The 26,439-nt window shown below is 34.3% G+C and overlaps 2 protein-coding genes across 3 annotated transcripts; one reads left to right on the top strand and one right to left on the bottom strand.

The window, feature by feature from the left end:
• Positions 1–376: 376 nt before the first annotated feature.
• On the top strand, positions 377–4,997 carry LOC123693529 (protein YIPF6). 2 transcript variants are annotated; one of them, XM_045638684.1, is made up of 6 exons: positions 377–616; positions 892–1,023; positions 1,512–1,590; positions 1,910–2,084; positions 3,285–3,442; positions 3,981–4,997. In XM_045638684.1, exons 1-6 carry the CDS (start codon positions 590–592, stop codon positions 4,094–4,096), a joined length of 687 nt encoding a protein of 228 aa, XP_045494640.1. In that variant the 5' UTR covers positions 377–589; the 3' UTR covers positions 4,097–4,997. The 2 variants fall into 2 exon arrangements, with proteins under 2 accessions (XP_045494640.1, XP_045494641.1); XM_045638685.1 differs by having other exon boundaries at positions 378–616; positions 904–1,023.
• On the bottom strand, positions 4,989–24,826 carry LOC123693528 (alpha,alpha-trehalose-phosphate synthase [UDP-forming]). The gene is made up of 12 exons (XM_045638683.1): positions 24,478–24,826; positions 18,672–18,828; positions 13,942–14,214; positions 13,358–13,475; positions 12,560–13,007; positions 12,126–12,368; positions 11,621–11,815; positions 10,928–11,117; positions 8,230–8,367; positions 7,348–7,534; positions 6,461–6,567; positions 4,989–6,251 (listed from the first exon to the last, which is right to left on the bottom strand). The coding sequence occupies exons 1-12, from the start codon at positions 24,603–24,605 to the stop codon at positions 5,949–5,951; spliced, it is 2,487 nt and encodes an 828-aa protein (XP_045494639.1). The 5' UTR covers positions 24,606–24,826; the 3' UTR covers positions 4,989–5,948.
• Positions 24,827–26,439: the final 1,613 nt, after the last annotated feature.

Raw genomic sequence — 26,439 nt, 5'->3', positions numbered from 1 at the left:
TGCCACATGAAAATCTTATATTTCTTAAATATAAATATGCCATCAGATTCTGGTAGACCTATAGTTTTATATATCAGGTATGTAACGCGTACTCAAACCTTTGGCGAGCGGGGAACGCCTGCCAATGGCCACTCCGGTTGGTTTAATGCTCTAAGGCTGTAATAATTGGAAAACAGCCTAACAAAGAGGAGTCATTCATTCACCTTGTTATCAATTTTGCTCAAAAGTGAAAATTTTTTCAAAAACGTACGATATAAATTTTTAAAACAGAGAAATAAATAATGTAATAATTTTTTTTAGTTTACGACTTGTGACGACTACCTACGTGAATTTTATTTTGTTGTGTTGCAACCTTTAATAAGTATATAGTCTATGGTTGCAACACATACAATTTGTAGTTGTGTCATTTTTGTAAATTGTAATCAATGAGGAACGAGGATTGAAAATGGGAAATGGGAATGATTTTTGATAATAATTTGAGATTTCGAGTCGCTTTTGATGCGTTGGAATATTTACCTTTGTAAATATCGAACTTCTTCACTATTTAGCTTTATTTCTATATTTATAAGAAGAGACGGAACAATCAACAATGACTACTTTTGATTCTAAGTACGATGTAAGTATTTTTTAAAATCAATTAATTATTTGAGTCTTTTCTCATATTATATTCAAACTACAAATATTGAAACATTATGTTGTCATTTGTATACTTGATCTAAATTGATTTGATGCCAATTTAATAACAATTTAATTTAGTACTCTAAATTTTGTTTTACTGATAGAAACAGTCTCTATATAAATAAACCAAAGAAAGTGAGTCATCACCATGTAATCAAACAGAAAAAAAAAAACTATAAATGGTTCAATTGAACTCACTCAAGATGACAAAAGCCTTATTTTCAGATGTACCCTGCAGGGGATGTGGGGGTCGTGGAGGGAGAAATGAATATACCTAACAGAGGAGTCCCCTCTGGTGACAGTATGGAGTTTAACACCCTCGATGAGCCAATTAAAGAAACTTTTGTAAGTAAAGCCTACTTTTATTGTAATATAGAGTGTGGTAGATTTTATCTTTGACCTCGTAATTTCATGTAACCCTAAACTTATATACAAATGAGATTTTTTGACAGTCTTAAAAGTTACAAAATTCAACAACTATGAAAGCGGAGCAAGAATAAACAACATTATTAATTCACTTAAATGCTGAATCAGCTCAAAGGTTCAAAAATAATAAACACTTTTTTCCATACATATAAAATCTCTACATTCAATTGTTTCATATCTTTAACACCATTCATTTAAAATAATTTTGGACCTTCAGGATAAAATTATTACTTGTTTAGCTATAGTAGTAATGTAGTAATATGTATTTGTAATTTCATATGCCTAACAGGCAGGATATGGCGGGACTTATGTTTGTCTAAGATCTGAATTGTACCCTTATTCATGAATAAAAATACTTGAATTTGAATTTGAATTCAGTTGGATTTATTTTTCCTTTTATTTTCCAGCTGAGAGATTTAAGAGCTGTGGGCAACAAATTTTACCATGTCCTTTTGCCTAGAGAGAAAACAAGTTTATTAAAAGAATGTAAGTAGTTTATTATATTTTTCAGAAATATTTTTAAGTAGGGTACAAACTAGGTAGGGTAGTTTGAATCCTGTATTTTACATATTTATAGCCTAAAAATAGTCTTGAAAATTTTTTAATTTGATTGTGCACATACAAAAGTTGACCATATTGTGCATATACAACATGAAACAAACTTTGAAATTCTTTTAATATAAGTATGTAGTTGAAACATCATTTTCTTTACTCTTTCACCTTTTCTACGATACAATATTATTATCATTAAAATGTAATACATATAGCTAAGCTTTAGCCTTTAACACACTTATTTAATTTTCAGGGGATCTCTGGGGTCCGTTACTCCTGTGCACGTTCATGGCGACAATCCTACAAGGCTCCTCCGACCCAGACACCAAGAACGGCGACGGTGGCCCCGAGTTTGCTGAAGTGTTTGTGCTTGTGTGGATAGGAGCAGCCATTGTTACATTGAACTCCAAGCTTCTTGGCGGAAATATGTGAGTGTTTAACATAATTTACCGTTCGCTTCGAGTTGGCCGCTCCCAACCTTCCCGCTTCACCGCACCGCACTCCTAGACAGACCCTGTTAGTACCGTCAGCAACGCTATCACGTGCGCCCGTCCGTCATTAATATCGCTCCCGTTGTTTTTGGTTATGTTATTTGATCGTTTAGTTAAGCTTGATTATTATTGTTAAGTTTTATATATTTTTTTACTGCTATTAGCGAGGAAATCGCGAAAGGCCAATTCAAATGCAATCATAAAAAAAACATTGCAGTAGAAATACAGTTATTATTTTTTTGTCGACGGTACCAGTTGATGTGCCTGTGACGTTATTTTGTAACGGTCATCGACAGCCAACTCGAAGCGAACGGGTAGTAGTTTGTCATATTTTGCCTCGTGGAAATTGAATCAATATCTGTCTTGAAGGGATTTGTGTACTAGTTTTTGTGTCAGATACGTAGGTAGGAACACCGAACAAGTAAAATGTTTGAAAGCTTTGACGCAGCCATGTGCCCATACAACAGGCTGCTTCTAAATTTTTGCTTCTAATCAATAGAGTTTTCACAAAGTAGTTATGTAGTTTATCTCAATAATTGCAGTGAAGTATGTGTATTGAACAATTCTATTTACAACATTATCAATATCTAATCTAAAGGCGAAAGTTTGTATGGATGTATGGATGTTTGTTACTCTTTCACGTAAAAACTACTGAACCGATTACAATGAAATTTAGCACACAATATATAGAGGGTAACTTGGATTAACACATAGGATAGTTTTTATCCCGGAAATCCCACGGGAACGGGAACTATGCGGGTTTTCCTTTGCAAACGCGGGCGAAGCCGCGGGCGGAAGTCTAGTGAGTAATAATATGAATCATCATATTTTTTTTTGTTTATCATATTTACTACCAGCTATTTGTACAGGTTGGATAAAGAACTATAATAATGTTATTATCTAGTTTACTTTGTTAAAAATGTAGCTTCACAATGGTTAAATAAGCTGGTTAAATTGTAGAATTATACAAACCTTAGATACAAACTAAAAAATCATCTTCTTGAAAATGTTGTAGAAAGACTGCTATTAAATAGACAGGCTACTAACTACTACTATTTATCATCTTGTTTTACGTAATGTTAGGTTAGTTAAATGCTGTGTTGTATAATGGAATAATAAAAAAAAATTTAATTCCAGGTCATTCTTCCAATCAGTATGTGTCCTCGGCTACTGTCTGCTCCCCGTAGCGCTGGCGCTAGTGGTCTGTAGAATAATCTTGTTCACTACACAAAACACATTCCTATTTTTCCTGCGATTCGTCATATCTATGATGGGATTCATGTGGGCTACTTTGGGTGAGTTTCTATTGTATTATATTACTATTACTTACTATATATTATACTAGCTGCTCCGCGCGGTTTCTCCCCCGTGGCTCCACTCCTGTTGGTCGTAGCGTGATGGTATATAGCCTTTCTCGATAAATGAGCTATCTAACACCGAAATAATTTTTCAAATCGGACCAGTAGTTCCCGAGATTAGCGCGTTCAAACAAACAAACAAATTGCTTGCGTAAAGAATGAGAATATAATTTGTTTCTATCAGATTATACCAGCTTCCAATTCGCCGTTTAAAGTTTTGTATTCACAGGAAAGAGTAATCTTAGGTCATTGTGCTAAAATGTTACTCTAATACCTTAAATTATTCCAAATACATAAATTATTGCACTATTTATTCACTATTGCATTTACACAAGAGAGAAAAAATATTTTTTTTCATAAGGTAAACAACAGACAGGAGATATTTATTTGCATTTTTATAGTATATTAGTAGTAATAGTATATTTCTTCAATTATAATAAAGAGGTATATGATACGATTTTGTCTATTGTTGCAGCGGCCACAAAATTCCTCGGAGACAGTCAGCCGGAGGGCAAAAAGGGTCTTGCCGTTTATCCTATATGTTTGTTCTATTTCATTCTTTCGTGGCTAGTCGTATCTCACACCGCTTAGACGCACAAACAGTTATATTGTGATAAAGACTTGTAGGTTAATTGTGAATAAAAATTTATCCAATGTAATTTAAGTTATGTTTAAATTATATAAATCTATTTATGGTGTACACTGTACGGTTTCTTGGAATTATGAAATAGAAAGAGTCAAAAACGTTTTGCTAAGTTGACGATATTGACAAATCAATGAAAAACATTTTGCTTAATGTATTTACTTCTATGTACTCTGTCGTGTGTCTTGACTCCAATTGAAATTTTACTTTTATCGAAATTACATTCTTTATTTTTATCGAAAATTGTCGAATCTTTTTGATCTATGGCAACTATACAAATGGCATAATTATATTTCTCTATTCACTTGAAACTAAATCAAAACAAAATGGTTGTCGTGTAAGACACATTAGTATTACCAGTTGAGAATATAACAGCATAATGTTTTATTTCACTGCAAAGGTTTTAAAATGTGATATAAATAGTATTGAATTTGTCGTTGAAAATATGAAGAGTTATAACGGAAAATTAAATGATTTATTAAATTAGTAAATTCCGGGTATGACTATTGTAAAATTGCATTATTGTTATTTAGTGTGTATTATTATAAATTTTCTCATAAATATTAAAGTATCGCTTTACTCATGGCCATTATCTCTTAAAAGAATAACATTTTAAAACCTTTGTAAATTATTTTATTCAAAATAGAAATACTCGCAAAAAAGAAGGAAATACTACCAGCACATTCCAATTATTTATTAGGTGTTTCAGTATTTTTTCTATTTATATATTTTTATTGTATTTATCATTTCGTCCATCCTGTCCAACACTTCGTGGTACATGTACGACCATCATACTTATATTAAGGACACTTTTGTACATATTTATTAATAAAAAACATATTTTCCGTCTGTTGCATAATTTTATTTCTAATATACAAAACATAAATTGTATCTAAAATACATAAGTTATGGAAACCGAGATATTCTACTTTACATTTAGACTAGTTATTTTAGACACTCATACAAATACATCAAAATGTTTGAAGTACATATTACATAAATAATTGCAAGAACTTTGTGCAGACACGATTAAATTGCGTGAGATATAAGATTATCAAATACATTAGTATAATGTTAATCGAAAGAGTATTGGTATATCGATAGTTTCATAGGAACTTAAACTGTCTTGCAGACAACATTAGAGTGACGAATTTTTTTTAGAAAAAGAAAAATCTAGCGCGATAAAGCGCCCTCTATAAAAGTTACAAATTTCTGTAGAAAGATATCAAAAGTTACAATGTTCAAAAGGTCAATTTTGATATGGATAAAAAAATTGGTTCGTGATTTCTAGGGTATATGACTACGTTGTCATGTTGCAATGAAGTTGCCTTCATTTAAAGCTATTAATTATCACTACTTTATCACATAAATAAGACTAATATTACTTATGAGTAACGTAATGCCCAATGTGGAATACGTTAGAACTTAAATAGTCGAATAAATATGTTGTTTGGTAATATTTAATAGATATATTTTTGATACTAGATATTAAATTTGAAATAAAAGTTGTTTACATTATTACATCTATTCATAAGCTACAATGAATTAAGAATTTCGTTTCAATTCATTAGGGCAATTGCGAATTTAGAATCGTATGTGAATGTCTTGTTTGTAATTTTTATTTTCGATTCCTTTAAATAAACTTAAAGTGCTATTAAATAGTTTATACTTGTTAATGTACTTTTAAAGAAAAGTTCTCGAAGTTTATCAATAACCCCGTAATTTAAACACCAATTACACAAAGATGTATAATATAGAATCAAAGACATTTAGGTACATTACTCGACACATAGATTAAATTTAACTCGATTCAGAACCGCTAGAGTTGGATTTGTCCGAGAATTTATCGGGAGTACGTGGCGGGGTGTTTCTCGGGGATCTAGAGGGGAGTTGGTAGGAAACGTGCATTTGTATTGTGTCTCGAGCTATTCTAGCGCTCTTGTAGGTTAGGGAATTAGCCCTGGGCTTGCGTCTGGAGAAATGTCTTTCTACCCATTTGAGCATGGCTAAAACGGAGTCGGTGGAAGATAGACGACGTTCCGCTGATGTTTTGATGATGTTGGATGACGCTATGCGGAATGTAGCTGCCATACCTTTGAGCGCCTGTAAGGAAATTGTGTTTTTAGAGTGGCTTGTATTTGGAAAGAATTTTTTGTTTAAGATTTCGTTCTGTTCTATTTCAAACAATCTTCCAGTGAAGGTTAGTACTTTATCTTTGACATTTATAATAGAAAAGTAAATTATTGCATTAAATTTAATGAAAATCAGTTATTTTTAGATGCAGGAAAATGAATGTAGTTTGTACAACTTACCAACATGGCGTCTTCATCAGTGTTGTCATCACCGGCGTATATGATTCTTATTCTTTCGCTCCAGTCCAAGCCGAATGCTGTTCTTAGAATGTAAATTGATGCTCGACCTGAGGAAAGTTGTTATAAGTATTATAATTATAGGTAAGTAATGTTATTGACATGTTAATTATTTCTTATCTCCAGATTATTCTTCTAAGTATGTGTATATGTTAATGTATGTTTTAAACTGAATGATGAATATTATGCCAGTGTATACTGAATGTGTGTATGTGCCTGTGTATATTCAGTCCGCGTCGAGTATACAATGTGTGTAGCGATCTACATGCAGATTGCAAAGTGTGTGTTTGCATATAGTGTTCGTTAAATATTGTGTATATACAGAGTGCGGTATGTATGTGTGTGTATGTACTGTTTTCAGTTAGCCCGGTCTTACGTGGACTGCTCGAGCAGTTAACGGCTGAGCGACGTACATGGACTGCTCGAGCGGTTGGTCGTTAACTGCTCGAGCTTTCGCTACAAACCGCGCAGTTGACGGCTTGAAGCTGTCGCGACTGCTCGAGCAGTCCGTGTACGGCAGTGAATGAATATCTATAACGCGCAGTCGTGGCTTCAAGCCGTAGGTCTCAACTGCTTGAAGCGGTTTCGTGTACGGCCGCCCTTAGTTTTTCACACATATGTGTAACTAGCTGCTCCGCGCGGTTTCAGCCCCGTGGCTCCACTCCTGTTGGTCTTTAGCGTGATGATATAACCTACCTATAACCTTCCTCGATTAATGGGCTATCTAACACCGAAAGAATTTTTCAAATCGGACCAGTAGTTCCCGAGATTAGCGCGTTCAAACAAACAAACTCTTCAGCTTTATAATATAAGTATAGATATGTACTTACCCTTATTCCACTGCACGGGCGGGCGCGCCTCGATGGCACAATGCGCGGGCGCGGGCGTGAAGCCGGCCGCGGTGATCAGCCGCCGCGCGGTCTCCGCTAGCGCTTTGCGTTTCGCCATCGGAGTCTCGCGGAAGTGGAAGGTTAGGAGAGCCCCCTTGTTCTCTACCCATGCGCCGTCTTTGCATACCTGTCGCGGTAAATGAAAAAATATTCAAAAGCGCGAACGAAGTCAAGTTGAGATAAATGTTTGAGTTCGATTATCAACCATTTATTCTCTCATTAACCCATTGAGCCCCGAACGGCCCGATTGGTCCACGACACAATAGATTTTCTATTGTGTCTGTGATTCCGGGGGCTGAGTTATATATAATAACCAGCCAATTATTAGTCTTGAGAAATCATTATTATACAGGTATTCCATCTTCGATGTATTAAGCTCAATGGGAAAAAAGTCATCTTACAATTCCAAACGTATTTAAACTGATTTAAAATCGTCATTATGATGTCGATGATTATATTATCACTATATATATCACGATATTATCACTATTTTATAGCTTTCTATTAACTTTCTGTACTTTTAAATCAAAAGTGATCCTTCGAGCTGGATTAAAGTAAATTCGCCCTATTTTCCATTATCCAGTAGTTTTTCAATTCATATTTTTTTCTATCACAATCGTATTTCAATTAAGCTAATGTTTTGTTGTGTATATGCTAGTTTTAACCAACTTTATTTATTCATATTTTTGTCTTAGTTATTATTGATTTGTTTATTAGATTGATATACATAATTAAATTGTGATTAAGCTTTAGAATTGGAAAACATGACGATGTCAGAAAGAATACCAAAAATTAATTGCAGAAAATGTATTAAATTTTTACCTGTTCTTGCAGGGACTTAAGTAGTTCTACAACTTTGTCCTGCAACTCCATCGGCATGGGATGGACGAATTTGCTACCGTCTGGATGTAAGATCTCCAGACCGTGGTTACCGGCGTATGTGATGCCTTCGATACCGACCTGGAAGTATAAATAAGTTCTGGTTAAGGTACTTAAAGACTTATATTATTGACCATAATACAATTTAATGTAGTGTCTAGACAGACGATGAAAAAGAAATAGGATATATTGGATTCAGTATAATAGTCATTGAATCTAATGTTAAACAAGTGATAACTGCGTTAAAAACAACCGACTTCAAACTTACATTTGCAACATTTACAAATACAGACAAAAATGCTCATAAAATAAAAACTACTGGGCCTATCCGAATAAAATTTTTATTGGACCAATTCGACACCATCCCGCATCGAACAAAAAAAGAATCACGTAAATCGGTTCAGAAACCTCGGAGTAATCGGTGTACATACATAAAAAAAACATACCGGCCGAATTGATAATCTCCTCCTTTTTTTTGAAGTCGGTTAAAGATTGTAATATGAATTGGTTTTTAAAATACAGCATGTTTCATATTATTGATTTTTTTCAAAGTACCTCCTGCACTCTAGCCTAAAGATGCGTATTATTTTAAATACCTACCCCTAAGTCATTTGTTTAAGAAAATGCTGCCTTATTCAAAATTATTCAGTCCGTCCACTACCTACTAACTATCCGTCTTAAAATCGAAATTAAAAAATTTAAACCAGGACAGTAGTTTTTCCTGTAGGTAATAATAAAATTTAGGTGTCATTAAAATGTAATTACGCAATATGCACAGATATCATGACCCGTTTTCACCGCCAATCGGCATATTGACCGTATTCTACAATAATAATATTTTAATTCGCTGATAGTCGCTCGCTGGTCAAAGTTCGAGTGATAAGGATTGTTGTTGGGAACGGCATCTTTAATATCTTGGAGATAGCAAACTGATCAATGAAAACATATCTGTATTTATGGACCTATAAAATGACTATAAACCATTTTCTGCTCACATTGGAATTAGGATTTGGATTCGGTTTGATAGTTCATTTTTTAAATATGGTTGCTTGGCATGTTGGCATGCTTTCTATTCGAGGCTTAGTTACTTATTCTACTAGTTTCAGAAGCGGCTTTGCATCCATAAATTTCAAACAGAACATGTTTTCATTGGACAAACTAAAATCCGTACTTCCATACTAATATTATAAATGCGAAAGTAACTCTGTCTGTCTGTCTGTCTGTTACTCAATCACGCCTAAACTACTGAACCAATTTGCATGAAATTTGGTATAGAGATATTTTGATACCCGAGAAAGGACATAGGATACCTTATATTGCGAAATATGTACCACGGGCGAAGTCGGGGCGGCCCACCAGTACTTTTATATATTTTCAATATTACTGATACGTACGTGATATCAAAGTTTATTTAACAATGAATATCTAACCTATTGTTACATAGTCTAGATGTTGGTACGTACCTACTAGGACAGGGTCAGAAAAATATTGACTGATAAATTTTACGAGTTCGTTGATAGGTGGTTATCACGTTGTTTTTGTTTGTATAAACTCGCTAATATCTTTAACGATTTGTCTAGAATTACGCAACTTTGAGAAAAAAGTGCGTGTTTTCAAAATAATAATTTTTTTTTGTTGGGAAGTTATCACAACTTCTTTGGAGGAATTAATTATTAAATGTCGGTTGTATCAAACTGTTTGGTAGCAAATAAAATCCTTTCCGTAGTTAGATTTTATAATGCTCTTTGTTATGGTGCAGTTCGTATTATTCTTTATACTACTAGCCACTCGTCCCGGCTCTGACCTGATTGACCCGGGATAAAACAAAAAAAAAGTAGCCTATGTCACTAAGGAAAAATGTTTGTGCTGGTGAATGCGTTATTGAAAACGGTCCAGTTATTTTTGTGTGAAAACACTACAAACTGCACACATAAAAAAAAAAATTTTCTTTACAATATTAGTTTAGATGTTAACGAAATCCATGCAAATGCAATGCTTTGTCATAATTTCTCGATGACCTAAAATGCTTCTAGAGCAAATCGAATTATATTGTTTCGTGTATAATGTTATTTACACGAGTTTGGGTTATGTGGATAATTTAATTAACCCGATAAATAGAGCCGCGTGATTAATTATTTCTATTATTCGTAATTAAATCTGATAAAACTTCAATACGTTCTTGCAACAAGTCAAGGGTTAAATGGTCCGAATAATTATGGCCGTTATAATACGTTATATAATTCATACGTTTGTTTTGAATAAGGAACTTATCAATTGCAACTGGATGAATTCTAGTTTTATCTGAATTTTACTGGTTATACATCTTTTTTTAAATTACCCTCATTATTAATGTGTAAACTACTAGTTTAATATGAGACATTATTTTGAATTAAATCAAAGCTCACTCCACTGCGTGTACTCACAATTATCACTCATAGACATAGATAATTAAATCTTTACAAGTGTTATATAGCTAGAAATGAGTAGGATAGCCCTTACTATCTTCACGTCAGACATATTAGAGAGTCGATGTAGCCTGTGATTGCGATTGGTCTCGAGTAACAGTTTCACCAGAATCCTAATGCTTTATCTCAATCTAGCTCTCGTAATTCTACATATGAGGAAGCGGGACAGAACTTACCATTTCCTTAACGTTGTTGACGTTACGTCCAGATATAATGGCAATATACACGTCGGACATATTCGAAAGCCGCTGTAGCGTGTGCTTGGTCTCAAGAGGCAGTGTGGCCAGGTCGGGGTGTGGGGCTATCGGCGCGAGCGTGCCGTCGTAGTCCAGTAGGAGAGCCAGCTTCTGGGTGTAGCCAATGTATCTGGAATATAGATAATTTTATGTATTGACTAGTTTTCCGCCCGCGGCTTCGCCCGCGTTTTGAAAGAAAAACCCGCTTAGTTCCCGTTCCCGTGGGATTTCCGGGATGAAACCTATTCTGTGTTAATCCAAGTTACCCTCTATATGTGTGCTAAATTTCATTGTAATCGGTTCAGTAGTTTTTGCGTGAACGAGTAACAAACACACACACACACACACACACATCCTCACAAACTTTCGCATTTATATTATTAGGATATTAAGTGATTTATTGAGTGTTTCCAACGGCTAGATGGAAGAGATATTTTTCAATTGTGTAAATAATATGCGGTTTTTATATTGCGATTAGTTTGGAGAGATACTCATCAAATAATCAGTGACTAGCCCAGGTTGGAGAGATATTCGACGATAATGTTAATAACGAGCCATTTGAAAGGCGGCACAAAGTTGGAGAAGTACTAGAAGATAGTGTGAATAGACGAATAGTATGAAGGCAACACTAACTTGGACAAATATTCGTCGAAGTCATCAATAGTGACTGGCTGCATAGAAGTAGCGCCAATATCATCAGCCTCTTCTTCAAGCGAGTCCATCGCTTTAAGGAAGGCCTTCATCCAGCTGTCCACGTCGTTGAGCTGCTCGCGTCGCCGCAGGTGGTTCATGCGGACTGTACGCTCGTCCTCTGGCATTATTAGAGCCCTGTGCAAGAACAACTAAAATTAATATTGTAAATAAGGAAGATTTTCCAAATGTGTGAACACGTACTTCAATGTATGTTGCGCAGTAACACATTATTGAAGTACGTGTTAGCTATCGATTATTAAACAATTTAGCACCAAGAAAAGATAAAAGCACTGTAAAAAATAAAGCTAGAAAAACCGGAAAATAAAATCCTTGAAAACAATAATAAACTAATATTTTTGGAAAGGTAATTAAGAAAGAGAAAACTGGTTGCGAATGCACATTGTAAGAATAAGAAGTCATATTCAAAACGACGTATTGCTCTTACCTATGAATAACTTCAGCTGCATCATCTATCTCATACGGATTGCAGATCAGAGCTTCGTGCATCATCTCCCCGGCTCCAGCAAACGGAGACACGATCAGAACTCCTGGAGGGCTGTTAATTTGACACGCGACGAACTCTTTGGCTACGAGGTTCATGCCATCTCGGAGAGGTGTCACGAGGGCTATAGCTGCATCTCTGTAGAAAGCTGCTAGCTCCTCTTGACCTACGCAACCGTAAATATATCTGAAAATAAAAGATAAATGCACATTATTTACCAAGTCTAACCTTAATTGAATGGAATATGGAGTAAGCTTTTCCAATAATACCAGTGTTTTACATATTTTAGCACATGTCTAGACTTGGTCTAGTAATAACTCAATTAATACCTACGGGGAAAATTTACGATATAGAAAAGTTGCGAAGATATGACTTACCTAATGGGTGACCAATTAGGAGTAGTGAATCTGCCATTAATCCTGCCCACTAACTGATCCATCTCTTCTTTCAAATCCTGGTATTCCTTCACATCCGTTCTGGATGGCACCGAAATTTGCAACAACACAACTTTCTCTATGTGTTCCGGATGTTTCTCTAAAAGCCTTTCAAAAGCTTTCAATCTGTGGACTAGACCTTTCGTGTAGTCCAGTCTATCGACTCCTAGGATGACTTTTTGGCTGGTCGACAGCACTGGCTTTGCGTTTTGAGCTAAAGCGACAAATCTATCGTAGGGAACGCCTATAGGTAGGGGTCGGACGCAAATTGTACGTCCTCCCAATTCTACTAGTAGATTCTTGCGGTCGACACGACAACCGAGGTTCCTTTGGCAACAGTCTATGAAGTTCAAGCAGTAGTCAGTTATGTGGAAACCGACCATGTCACAACCTAGAAAGAGAAAGACAATTTCATTAACATAAATAATGGTTATAACACTTTGGTTCATAATACCTATTTTGTTAATGGAACTTTTCATTACGTATACTTAACACGTACACAGTTCAGCAGGTAATAATTTAGCAGTTATAGTACTAAGGTAATGATTTACTTTGCATTAATAGAAATTTTGATGAAAAGCTTATATTTTTTGAAAGGAAATGTGGAATATCAAAATAACAATCCTTTTCAATGCCACAACAGCATTTAAGATTCATATGCTAAATGTTAGTTTTAAACTTTATTTTAATGAGCCCATTCGACTATTCATGTTACTGATAAAAAAACATGTTTTTCCTTACCTAAAATGCCTTGCAGCACCTCGTCGGACCAAGGGAAAAGCCTGAAGATATCCCATGGAGGGAACGGAATGTGGAGGAAGAACGCCAATTTACATTTAATCTCGTCCTCTTCAGCGCGCTATTAAAATAACGTGATAACTATAATAAATAGATTGAACGACACATTAATATGAGGAAGTTCATTACAGACAATGTTAGATGCTCGATAAAGTTTCCAATTTAAGTATTTTAAATAAATGAGTACGGAAAACAACCTTTGCTCTAATGATGGGGTGATTATGAGTTCTCAGACCTCGACATAGATCTTGCCTACTAATGACATCTTCATGAAGACTAGTATTTTGCGTGGCAAGTATTTAGCGTGGCAAATAGCGTTTTAATTACGTTGTTCTACGATGATATAGGAGGACTTCAGTATAATGAAAAGCAATTCGAATTTATTAATGAAAAAATGACTCACTGAGAAGTTCCACAATCGAAGAATTTTTCTTGGCAAAAAGTATATAAACAATCCCATGATTGAAGTGCTAGTTGGTCTTAATCAGAGAAATGACTCAAAAACTATTTTATTTTAAATAACTTACCTCTCTAATCCAATTCGCAGCCAGCATAAGGTGGTAATCATGCACCCAAATGATAGGAGGCGAGCCATTTTTCTCTTTACTCTGATTCAATAACTTCAGGGCATAGATAGTCTTCTCGGCGAATTCTTTATTGATCTTGACATACGCATGCCAGTGGTCTGCGATGAAGGTGGCTCGGTCTGGCATGGAGTGGAAGAGCGGCCAGAAGGTGCCATTGCAGCAGCCGTTGTAGTAGCTGTCGAAGAGTTTGGGCTCAGCGTGGATTGCTACTATCTGTAACAATGTTAGGTCTTATGAGTGTGATGTGACTGAAAGTCATGGTCTTTGTCTCATTTTGGACAATACTGGAGTTGGTACTGACTTTGAAGATTTAAAGGAAATATTGGTTCCAAAAATAGACATTGTAAAAAAGAAAGTCTTATGTATTACTATGAACAGTGAATGCAAACGTGTAGACTGTATGCAGTATAGGAATTTCTACGTTAGGTAATATCTTACGGAAGATATGCTAGTCACGGAATTCATTTAAGGATCTACGCAGTACCCCTAAATTATTTCATTATACTTTTACTCCAAAAGACTATATCTCTATCTCTAATAGTAAAAATTCTTAATATTTACGACCCTCTTCAACACATAATAATAATAAAAAAATGCACTTATTTAATATCAATCTATATCATTTTATAATTGCATGCGCATTTATCCTTGAGCTTCGATATTGAGAAGGGCATTTTATCTTATGTATTTATATTGGCTATGTATATTGAATATACAAATACTTATACATTCCTATTCTTTTAAAGGCTAAGCTATGGTTTATTAATACGAAACGGATGCTTGTGGAATAGCAAATAATAATGAGGACCAAATAACAAGTAATTTAGGTAGGTACCTAAGCGTCGAATAGTTGTGACTTATTAAACTAAATTAACAGCTGATAAAATACAGTTTTATCATTCAAATGTGTTTCCAGTTTCTACCGATGGCCTAAAGAATAAAGATGGCGCACATAATATTTACTATTTAGGTATCTATTAGATAATAACGAAAGACATACATAGAAAATATGTAATTTTGAATCATCATACTCATTCATTAGAACAATAATGTCTTCTCTTCAATATTCAATGGAAATTTTAATTAACAATTGTTTATTATCTAAGGTAATTTATATCGGCGTAATACAAAAATCGGCGTTAAAATGAGACGCCTGAAGATGCAACGTGAACTCCCATTTACCTACTCATATTTTTATTGGTTAGATTGTTTTATTTGAACTGTATTTAATTAAGTAATTATCGCGTAAAACTTTATCGTTTAGGCTGCAGTTAGACGACGAGCGCGGTCACCGCGCGGCCGCGCGGCGAACGCGCGGTGGCTGTTCAGTTATAGCAAATTTATGTTTTATTAACAAGGACGTAAAGTTGAAATTAATTTTGAGTAACTAACTGCGCGGCGGCCGCCGCGCGGTGGCTGCGCGCTCGATCGCGTGGCGGCCGCGCGGCCACCGCGCAGTTAGTTACTCGAATTAATTTCAACTTTACGTTCAACTGGAAATGGTCCGGGTTCGCAGTGGCGTGGCTGAGCGCGCGGCCGCCGCGCGGTCACCGTACTTTCGCCGCGCGGTAACATTCCATGTCATATAAACGCGCCCTAACTAATATAAATATGTATATAGGACTCACGGAAGAGTGGCGCCATAAATGGAACATTATCAACAATAAAACAAATAATTGTACCGGTAATAACTTGCATAATACTATTATTCTATTAACATTGGAATATTATACCTATGACCTGAGGAATACAGTTTAGTATGTAGTGGAAATTAACTATTATTTGCTTGCTACGTTTATCTGATAAGCAGTTATTTCCTTCTAATTGTCTTTCCGCACTAGCTACAAACAAAGCGACCGTTCATGGAAAATTTAATTCAACTTGACATAGGAATATCTTCCATAATCCATACAAGGCTGAATGTGTTGACAGAATATTTAGATTCCGTCAACAATAATATGGGTTGGTTTTACTAGGTAGGAAAGGGTGCGGTGAAATGTGAACAGTGAACACATAAAGGAAATTTTTGCCATATTCATAAGTCAAAACATATGTTAGAATATTATTTTCTGCATGTTAATATGTATATTATCAAGAAAAAACTTTGTTAAATGTCGATAATATTACGGTCCTCCTAACCACGTAACCACATTCTAAATATCGTCATAGCAATCGTGGGTAGTGCGTGTTCTGACTCCCTTCACTCAATCTGATAGGACAATGGAATGGACTAGATGCAGGATCAATAGTTAAACTTCTATTCTATGATTTTGCTGAGGTGTTAAAAATTTCTTTATGACTGCAGATGAGTGTTAAAAATCTATTTTAAAACTTGTTTCTTTGGCCTGGCTTATAAGTAATTTATATCAAAATCGATTAAAAATTTAAACCAAATATTTGCGAGGTAAACACGGGCTTATGAAAGTCATGAAGTTAAAGGAATGACAATATCCTGAAATATGTAAATGCATGTATAATTGCATTGAATTGAAGCTACATGTGTCTTCAGTTGCTGCTATGTACTGCAAAGTATCTATACTGTGAACATTCTATAGATTTCTATTCACCATATTAAGATTTTGCCGGTATGTTGAAAGCGAATCATCAAATTATACAATAAATCATTCTATCAAATATGTAACCGGGCAAAGACCTTCGTCTCTATTTGGCACTAATTCAGGTTCAAGGTTAATTTAAACAAAATTTAATTTAATTAATCTCTAGGCATTTTTTAATAAGAATATGGATAAGAAGAAAGCTTTATTTACATGGAACAGGAGTGTCAAATCATATTTATATATTCCAATTTAAAAATAAAATAACGAAAGAACTGCGTTTTTCCTGAACTTCGAAAAACTAAAAATATTCTAATTGATAAAATTATCTATACATATAATAAATCTGTAGAAGGGTCAATTCTGTACATTGAAAATATTGAAAAAATAACTAGCAGGGGGTGTTACTGGATCGATACCAAACCCAAATATGTGATTAAAAAAATTTTTGTCTGTCTGTCTGTCTGTCTGTCTGTATGTGAAGACATCACGTGAAAACTACCGGTTCGATTTCGATGAAACTTGGTATAATTATACCTTATTATCCTGGGCGTAAAATAGGATACTTTTTATCCTGGAAAAATACGTAGAAAAAAAATTAATCTCAATTTTTCAGTTATCCATAGACGTTGTTCTGTAGTAGGTACCGCGAACACACGTTGCGTATTATTATAGACCTAGCCGTATTTGGGTCCAATAGATATTTATTAGATGTCATTGTCCGAGTTACTCAAAATGGAGAAATAAACCATCCACGCAAAGACCGACATCCGCGCGGACGGAGTCGCGGGCGGAAGCTAGTCCATTATAAAATTATATTATAGAACACACAACTTTTTATGTCTTTTTATATAAATACAGATAACTTAATGGGTGACCTTTTATCACCGCAACAAAATTTAAAGCGGGAATTTGGACTGATTTTATTGAAAATTGATATAGGTATATTTATATATGAGAGATATTTAGTTTATTTATTTGAAGGTATAAGGATTCTTGCAAGTATGTGTTATTCCATTATTCATATGATTTATCTTCACAAATGTTAACTCGCATGTTAAAATTATCATTTTATGTAGGTAGATAGAGTGCTCATATTTGTAGTTAAACGAATCAATGCAAGCAATTGTTAATGTGCATGAATGACGTCGACTGCCCATTAGCATTCATGTCACATTTGCAGCAGAAAATAACATGTTCCCACTAATGTTTTAGATAAAAATATGCCTGTATTTTGCGCTCAATAGTTAGTTATAATGAATACCTACAGGCTACAGTGTTTATGCATCTGTATAAAACCCTGTTTGTAACAAATATTGTATTGCGCCGTAATGTTGACAATAGTTATGTTAATGTTATTCTAAAAGATTCCATAACTCTGAGTACTTGTGCAGAAAATAAAAATTTATACACAATAATCATTAATTTCCATGTTCGTAAGCTATTTTCTTGAGTGCTATATTTTTCGGACAATCTAAATTATACAAACGTCGATTTAGATTGTTTTGGATATACATATTTTTCAATTTCCACATTAGAGACGAATTTTCATATAATTTTATAATAAGCACATTAGAGACGAATTTTCATATAATTTTTATCATTTTCTCTTTTCACTTTATCCACTTTGAATAAATTTTGCTATTACCGACTAAAATTTTTCTTAAACTTTCCAGTTTAAAATCTCTACTGGATGGAGCACATTTTTAAAACGGCATTAGTTTGCATATTCTACTGAGTGGGCACCATAGTATGGTGGGCACTGATTGATTTAAGACCGCCTCATATCTGCAATCTTTGTCATTTATAATTTAATGTGCATATAATTTGCCGCATTCTTTTTATATAAATTAATTTAATTTATATTCTTTTGGTCATGAAGTAGTTAGGTAACTACTTTGATCTAAGGGAAACTATAAGGAAATATTCTATATCTGCTTTTGAAATATTGTGCATTAGTAACAAATAAGTATCATACATATAGTTGTTATAGGTAAATTATATGGTTTTAATTTCTAAAGTCTGTCTCCTTCATAACAGTAGTATGCACAAACAATAACTTTTAGCGTTTTATCTATAAATCTCTGCGCTGTAACATTGATATTTTCGTCTTACCTTATCAGAGCGCAATCCAGCTGTAGGTGTTTTATCATTAGGATCCGATTCAGGGATCTTCTCATTCGGGTTGTCTAGGTGGATCCCAGGCCAACCCACCCAGATCCCATTGCCGCGGATCACCACGGGCGCGACCGCGGTTACCAGCCCACCGGCGCTGGAAATAAAGGTGAAATTAGCTTGATTTGTTGGGTTTTTAAATTATGCCGATATACCTGTATATCGGCATTACCTGCCGGCAACTACTCCAACTCCCAACTCCTGAATAAGATTTTTGTTATTTATGCTACGAGCTAATAAATGTCAAAATCTTCTCAGAAGTTCTCGTGAGTGTCTACCGGAATGTTGTTATAATGAAAAAAAAATCCGTTATGTTTATAATATTAATTTAAACAGATGTTTCGTAATTCTAAGAAATATTTGAACCTTATAATATTTGAGTCATATATTATTATGCATAATATTATAATAGCTTTATAATATATTATTTGTATGTCCTACGGCTACCTACGGCTAGACATACTTGGTTCAAAATACCTCATGAATTTATTAACAAGGTGTACCACAACCACTTAGGTAAAAATTACGATAAATTTCTTCATCCATGAATAAAAATAATACTGTTGGAACTTAAGGTTGGTAGTTACCTATATGTTCACACTTTCCTCAAATTGAATTCTTCATATTTCAATGTATTTTATGTTTTGATGTTTAATCTCAGGTAAAAAAGATTCTCCTTCTTGACCATACCTCAAATTCTAGGTACCAATGTTTGGTATTTAGGCAAGAGAGCTCAATAAACTCTAAGGGTCGTTAAAGTCAAACGACAAAAAGTATAAGAATAAAACTTGCCCAATTTGTTATTTAGTAGGTATCTATGAAATGTGTTTATTGCTTATCAAACATCATACGAAATTAAGAGAGAAAATTAAGGGGAAGCTCCCTAAATTTTATGTGTTTTTGCATTAACTAATATTCTGAAACAGGCACACATACAATCAAAATTAGTAGTAAGCATTGGATATGTAAATTAAGCTGTAGTAATAAACGTATAGTAGAGCCATTTTAATAGGAAACATTTGACAGTTCAACAAAATTCAACAACGTAACCTAGTAACGACGACATAGAATAACATGAGAATAACTTGATATTTCGTTTTGTTAGCAATGCACATGTGGTTAACTTTTTTCAATTACAATTACTAATAATAATGACCGATACAAGTAATTTTAAGATTTCATTTTACTGATAAACCATACTAAACATAATAAACAATTTCTGAATTGAAGAACTGACGTCGCTACAATTTTGTGTCAATAAACCTATACCAGAGACGTTACTCTAAAAATCGAAATCTGACATCTAGAATCGAATGCATCGATTACTTGTGAATAAAAATCATCATAAGTTAATAAATTCGATTGACAAATGTTTCAAATCCGTATCGATAAATTCACTTTAATCGATGTTTTTAAGCAGGCTACCTCTCTTCGAAGATAAAATTGATAGACGTCAAATGTTGCCTATTAAATTGGCTCGACTATAATGTATGTAATACGTAATTGTAATACTAACACTAGGATAAGATTTTACTAACACTTTATGGGCTATGTGGCCTGAATTAAATTAATTTTATTTATTTAAAATGAAACTTTAGTAGGTATATGATTTATTGGGTTTTTTTCTTTCGATGTACAAGACAGTTACGTAATTGTAACATTTTCACTCGATTCATTTTTTATTCAAAAATTATGCCTTTTTTAAGGATTATTACATTTTTTTAAAGATTTACTTGGACTTTACGTCTAAAATAAATGTTAACAGAAAGAAAATAGAGTTTACTATCGAATCCCAAGATATTTTTTCTCTAGATTAATTATTACCTTAGTTATAAACGAAATAAGAATTGAGGTTTACTTTTCGAGCTCGAACGCGATCAAAGAGCGCACGCGATATTCAACTTTATTACGGCTGTATTAGCATCTAGTACCGTAACCGGTCTCTCAGTGCCAGAAATGAGAAAGGGAGCCTCCTCTTAATGAGAAATCTCTTGGGCCCATTTCATATACCATAACTGTAAACATTGTGATGTCCGTCATTTCGAAAGATGTCTTCAAATAATATTATTTAACTACGAAGGCCGAGGCGTAAGAGTAAATAATGACCCACATCGATATCTTCTGTGATAACATAGCAAAAAGTACATTCCGAACGCAAACAAAATTAAATTTTAAGTTCATGTTATCGTATAGCCTAGGAAATTCTTAGGCTTTGTAATCCATACTAATATTATAAATGTGAAAGTAACTCTGTCTGTCTGTCTGTTACTCAATCACGCCTAAACTAAAGAACCAATTTTCATGAAATTTGGTATGGAGATATTTTGATACCCGAGAAAGGACATAGGATAGGTTTTATCCCGGAAATCCTACGGGAACGGATTTATCTTTAAAAACGCGAGCGAAGCCGCGGGCGGAAAGCTAGTATTAATATATGAGAGAACTAGTAGAGTAATTAGGTATCAGATAAACAATTCGTGTACAAAATAAAAGACTTCTAACGAGTAACTAAAGAGTAATTCAGCAGGAAACCATGGGTTGTTTTGTTTATAGGACAACTATTCTAAAGTAATTCTTTTCTTCTCTTTCTTAGTGACGTCATCTTATTATTTTGTCAAACTCAAACTCAAACATTTATTTATTTAATGAGACTTCTTTAAAAATCACTTTTGAATCGTTATTAAATATGCCAAAAAACTGTCCTGTGGTTCTTACGCGACAACCCTCCATGGATTTCATCCTCCCTGTATTCCCTAACTCTGTAGTAGGCTCTCCGAACTATTAATACATTTTTTACATAATTTTCAAAATAAGCACTAGGTACTAAACTCTTTTATTCAATGAGGAATTCTGTTATAAATGCGGATACCTTGACCCATAAATGAATTTTTAACTTTAGCTAACCGGAAAAATGGCATTTCAATTTTATTACTATTCCTTGAGCCATAACAGCGTCTACCTTCTACTCTTGTGTGTCAGCGTTTATTTATTTAACTCTTTATTGTTAAATAAACCAAGTAAGTATACAATAAATAAAAGAACAAAAGGCGGTCTTATCACTATGCAGTTATCTCTGCCAGGCAACCAGGCATCTTATGGAGGAACTCCGCCCAAGTCCAGTTCAAAAAGGTAAGCCAGATTATTTAAACTCATGGCTTACAAGTTGTCATCACGATCAATGCTACCAGTAAATAAATACAGTAGAATCCTTTGTAAAACGTTTGTATAAACGAAGTGTAATAATATTATGTACTTTATACCAAATAAATAACAATTTGGACATTGGTATTGATAACCTTTGCCCCTTTAGAAATCAGTAAAAAGAAAAACAATATCGGCACTTCATATACGGTAGCTTGTATGAATTGAGAAAACAACGTTTTTGGGAACGTCGGTTCACATACTATTCTCTCAAATAAACACTTACAGAATATCAATAATACTTTCTGATTTAATTAGAAATTGTATACGTGTTTGTTTTCGCAATTGTTTTGAAAATTGGTATAAATTTTGGGTCAGTCATTCAATGCACCAAAACCGTTGCACGTAGAGTATACACGCATACAAACATACACCTACGCACAAATCGGTTCAAGATCACGGTCACGAATTCTGGGTTGACCGTGAATATTGATAATTTGCATATTTTGCAACAGATCTTATTATTTACCTAAACTATTAGCAAACACACGATGCAATGTATTTTAACAAAAATTTGTGTTTGGTATCGTTTGAAGATTTGTGATAAATATTCAGTATCGTACAGACCCATAATAAATTTCTAGATTAATTGATAGACTTAAAATGTATATAGCTTTTGCTATCGCATTCAATAAATAGTAATAGAAATCGATAAACTCTGATTCTTATAGAACGCTTCGCGAAATTTCCCGAAAGGGGAGACCGACAAGCAGTGTGACCAGATTCAGTATTTTAATACTTTTTCAGTATATTTCATCGATTTTTCCGAACATCGGTATATTTTCAGGTATATTGCTGGAAGTCAGTATTTTTGGGTATATTTTGGTTGACGTTATGGCAACACCGTCGTGAGTGATCGTCTTTGCCTCGTCTTTGCGACAATGTTTGCGGAATTCCCCGGAATTCGTTATCTATGAGCAAAGATGAGTAAGTTACAGATATGACAAGAAAGACGGCCGTCGCCGCGCCGGCGTTGTAGTATTGTCATACTACCTATACAATTATCAATCAATACATAGTATAAAATATCAGAGTTGCAGAATGTATGTTCGCCTAAAACTTTACAACTGCTGGACCGATTTTAATGCGGTTTGCACCATTAGATAGAGCGTAATTTCCAGATTGCATACATTGAAATCCGTTGTGTTTCATGAATATCAGTTTACCCGGACGAATTCGGGACGAACCGCTAGTTTATCTATTATTTTTAAAACAACGTCTAGTTTTTAAGTTTTCAGTTGGATGAATAGGTAGTAGTTAAACATATAAGATATTTTATTACTAGTATAAAATCGTCTAATACGGTTCAAGTGAAATTATTGTCTCTTCTGCACTCGACTTAATCTTTGAGGACTTTCTTTCGATTTCCCCAAAATAGGAGGTGTTTTTGTCATCATTTAAATAGAACGCGATTTTCCTTGTTTTTATTTACTCAGTTGCATCCGGTGTCGAATGCTGCATGCGAGCGCATATTTTCACAGATAAATTTAATAAAAACGGACCAAAGAAACTTGCAAAGAAACATCTAACGACGCGGTTGGCGCAGTGGTAAAGTAACTGCCTACTGAGCCGACGGTCCCGGGTTCGATCCCCGGTCAGGGCAAATATTTGTGTGATGAACTCAATTATTTGTTCTTGGGTCTGGGTGTTATTATCTATATATGTATTTATTAAAAATTATATTTATCGTCGCCTAGTACCCACAACACAAGCCTTAATTGAGCTTACTGTGGGACTAGGTCGATTTGTGTAATAATGTCCTATAATATTTATTTATTATTATTTATTTATTTATTTATTATCTAAGAGAAACAGATTTATAAACAAAAATGTGTCAGCAATTTTAAAAACAAAGCAAGGTGTTAAGGATGAAGGAGGTTGTGTAAATTTTAATCCTTCGAAAAGGATGTTAAAATATAACTCTAACATTTATTGTGAGGATGAATAAATAAAACACAGAAATAAAACGTGTTAAGAAAATCAGTATTTTTATTGGTATATCTGTCCTATGTAAGTCGGTATATTTCAGTATTTTTTTGAGGTGCCTCGGTATTTTTGTAAAATTTAATCTGGTCACACTGCCGACAAGCGGCATGCGGCGTAGGTAGTCAATATATCAGATTAGAACTTTCGATTCTCAACTGGTTTGCTTTGTTTATAATATTTTTATATAAAACAAATAAAAAAATAGTGCCAAGTAATATCTTCTATTCATGTTTAATATCTTTTAAGTGATCACAATTACAATGACACTGTTTTCCAACACAAACATCGAAGAATAATTGAACGATGGTAAACGAATTGCTTGCAATGTTAATTAGCACAAGTGCATCTATTGCTTTAATGGCCAATGTGGCATCGTAAGATACAGTATAGAACAGGTATTCTATTTTTAGCAACGGTTATTATCCTGCCCTACACAGGACGATTTTAACTATATTATTTTTATGGCTGTCAAAGCGCCGGCTAGGACATAATAAATAACAAAGTAAGTACGTATTTGTTTGAGTGTAAATTAAAAAATATTTGTTTATTGAACACTCACCTGGCTTTCCGCTCCAATTCACCGGTTTTCTCATTCCTTTTCAAAACAAATGGCAATCTGTTCGAAACAACAATCATGCTACCTTTGCTATTGCACGCAGATCGACTGACACTGTTTAACTCACTCATGTTGTATTTTGAACGTTCCAAAACACGACCAATCACAGCGCGGTTGGCACGCCTGCGCAACAAAATGGAGGGATATTTGAAAATTTACGTTTTCAGTTCACACTTTAGTTTGTTTAATCTGTGTCATCGCTGGCAAGGTCTTTGTTATTGAAATATATTGTTCGCGTTATAATAAGATAAACATCGTCGACGAAGATCGAAGACGAACTGTTTCGTTCGTGTGCGGCAGTCACCTTTATAGACTATGCGCATCGCAGAATGCTGATGTTCTGAGTTGCGTTTGACAGTGTCGGAGGTCTATGATGCTGTCGCGAAGGGGTTATCACTCCAGTGACCTCCCGAGGGTTGTCTCAATTCTCATCCAATCGAATACGCGAATTTTTATTGTGTTCGACCAATATGGTCCATGTGTGCCCACCAACCGCCCGATTTATCGCTGACGTTATTGTTGTTTAAAATGATACCAATTAAGTAAGTTATTATTATGATAAAAATAAATTATTTGTGCCCGAGATGTAAAGTGTAAACTTCTTTTTCAAAGAGCAGCAACTTTTCTTACAATTGTGGGACTGGTAGGGCATTTATCTTTCACCGAGCGTCGCTGAAATTCAGTCTCTGGGTAAAGAAACATATTTTGTTTTATATTCGTTCGTAATTCAGGGTGATTAAGATATTTGGGCTGCCATCGAATGCTTCAATAGGCTTACCTAACCATATCAACTTTCTCATTCATGAAATATATTCATCCACTATTATCTAATTGCTCATATACATGTCATATACAATACATTGAAATAATTTTATTTCAGTCAGTTTTCATTCAGTCGAGGATCAAAATATATAATATGTATTATGAACATGAATTTAGGAAATCTCTCTCTACGTGAAAGAAAACCAGTATGTACCTAGTAAGTAGTACATAATATCATATACCTATTAATGTGAAAAATATACACTGTATATTTCGTTTATTCCGATAAATCGTGTGGTTTGCAACGTGACTTATTTATATTGAAGCATTTAATAAACATTGCTTTGTTTTTAAAATTCAGGTTGGCCCGCCTAGATAATATTCTAACAGCACAAATACTTATGTACTGAGCTTATTAGTTTGAGGAAAATGTTGATTGCATTTTTATGAAGCAATCATAATTAATAATTTATAAGTCAATAGGCTAAACTGTACATTATAGGGCGTGGAGTTGAGAGTCGTAATTTTTTTTGAGGTTAGTTATTGTCCTATGGAACCTAAATCTGAAATTTCACTTTGAGGAAACTTTTAGTTTTTGAGTTATCTAGGTACGAATTTTTGAAAATCGGAAAATTACTAGGTATAGAAAGTCACTCCATCTTGTTTTTGTTACGCATATTTATGAACAAGAACGTTACGATACCCAATTCACAATAATTCTGTATAAACCAAATATTGCAATAGGTACATATTTTGAAAAACATTCTGAAATTGGAAAGGAATAATTTCAAATCGTTTTAATTGTTTACATAACCCATCTAATTACAGGTAAAGACTCGAAGCTATATAGCCTGCACTGCACAGACAATTTTTAATTCCATCATTTTCACGCTCTACGGTGGTCGGGCGCATGCATTTTGAGCGTGGGTCATACATGGTGCGCACGCGTTATCCACATGAACGTGTCCTCGCCTCGTAAACGTAATGGCCCTCCTTGTATTATTATGTGTATACGCTCCGTCTGCTGTTATATAAATGAAAATGATTCACGGTGGGATTCTCTTTTCGTATTGTTCCATGAGATATGCACAGATAATATAATACTATACAGATAGGTTAACTTGTGTGCGTTACCCAGGCAAA

The sequence above is a fragment of the Colias croceus genome, chromosome 8 (genome assembly GCF_905220415.1).
Source record: "Colias croceus chromosome 8, ilColCroc2.1".
NCBI classification, from domain to species: Eukaryota; Metazoa; Arthropoda; class Insecta; order Lepidoptera; family Pieridae; genus Colias; species Colias croceus.
The sequence above is the reverse complement of the archived record's forward strand: the minus strand, read 5'-3'. Positions and strand labels throughout refer to the sequence as shown.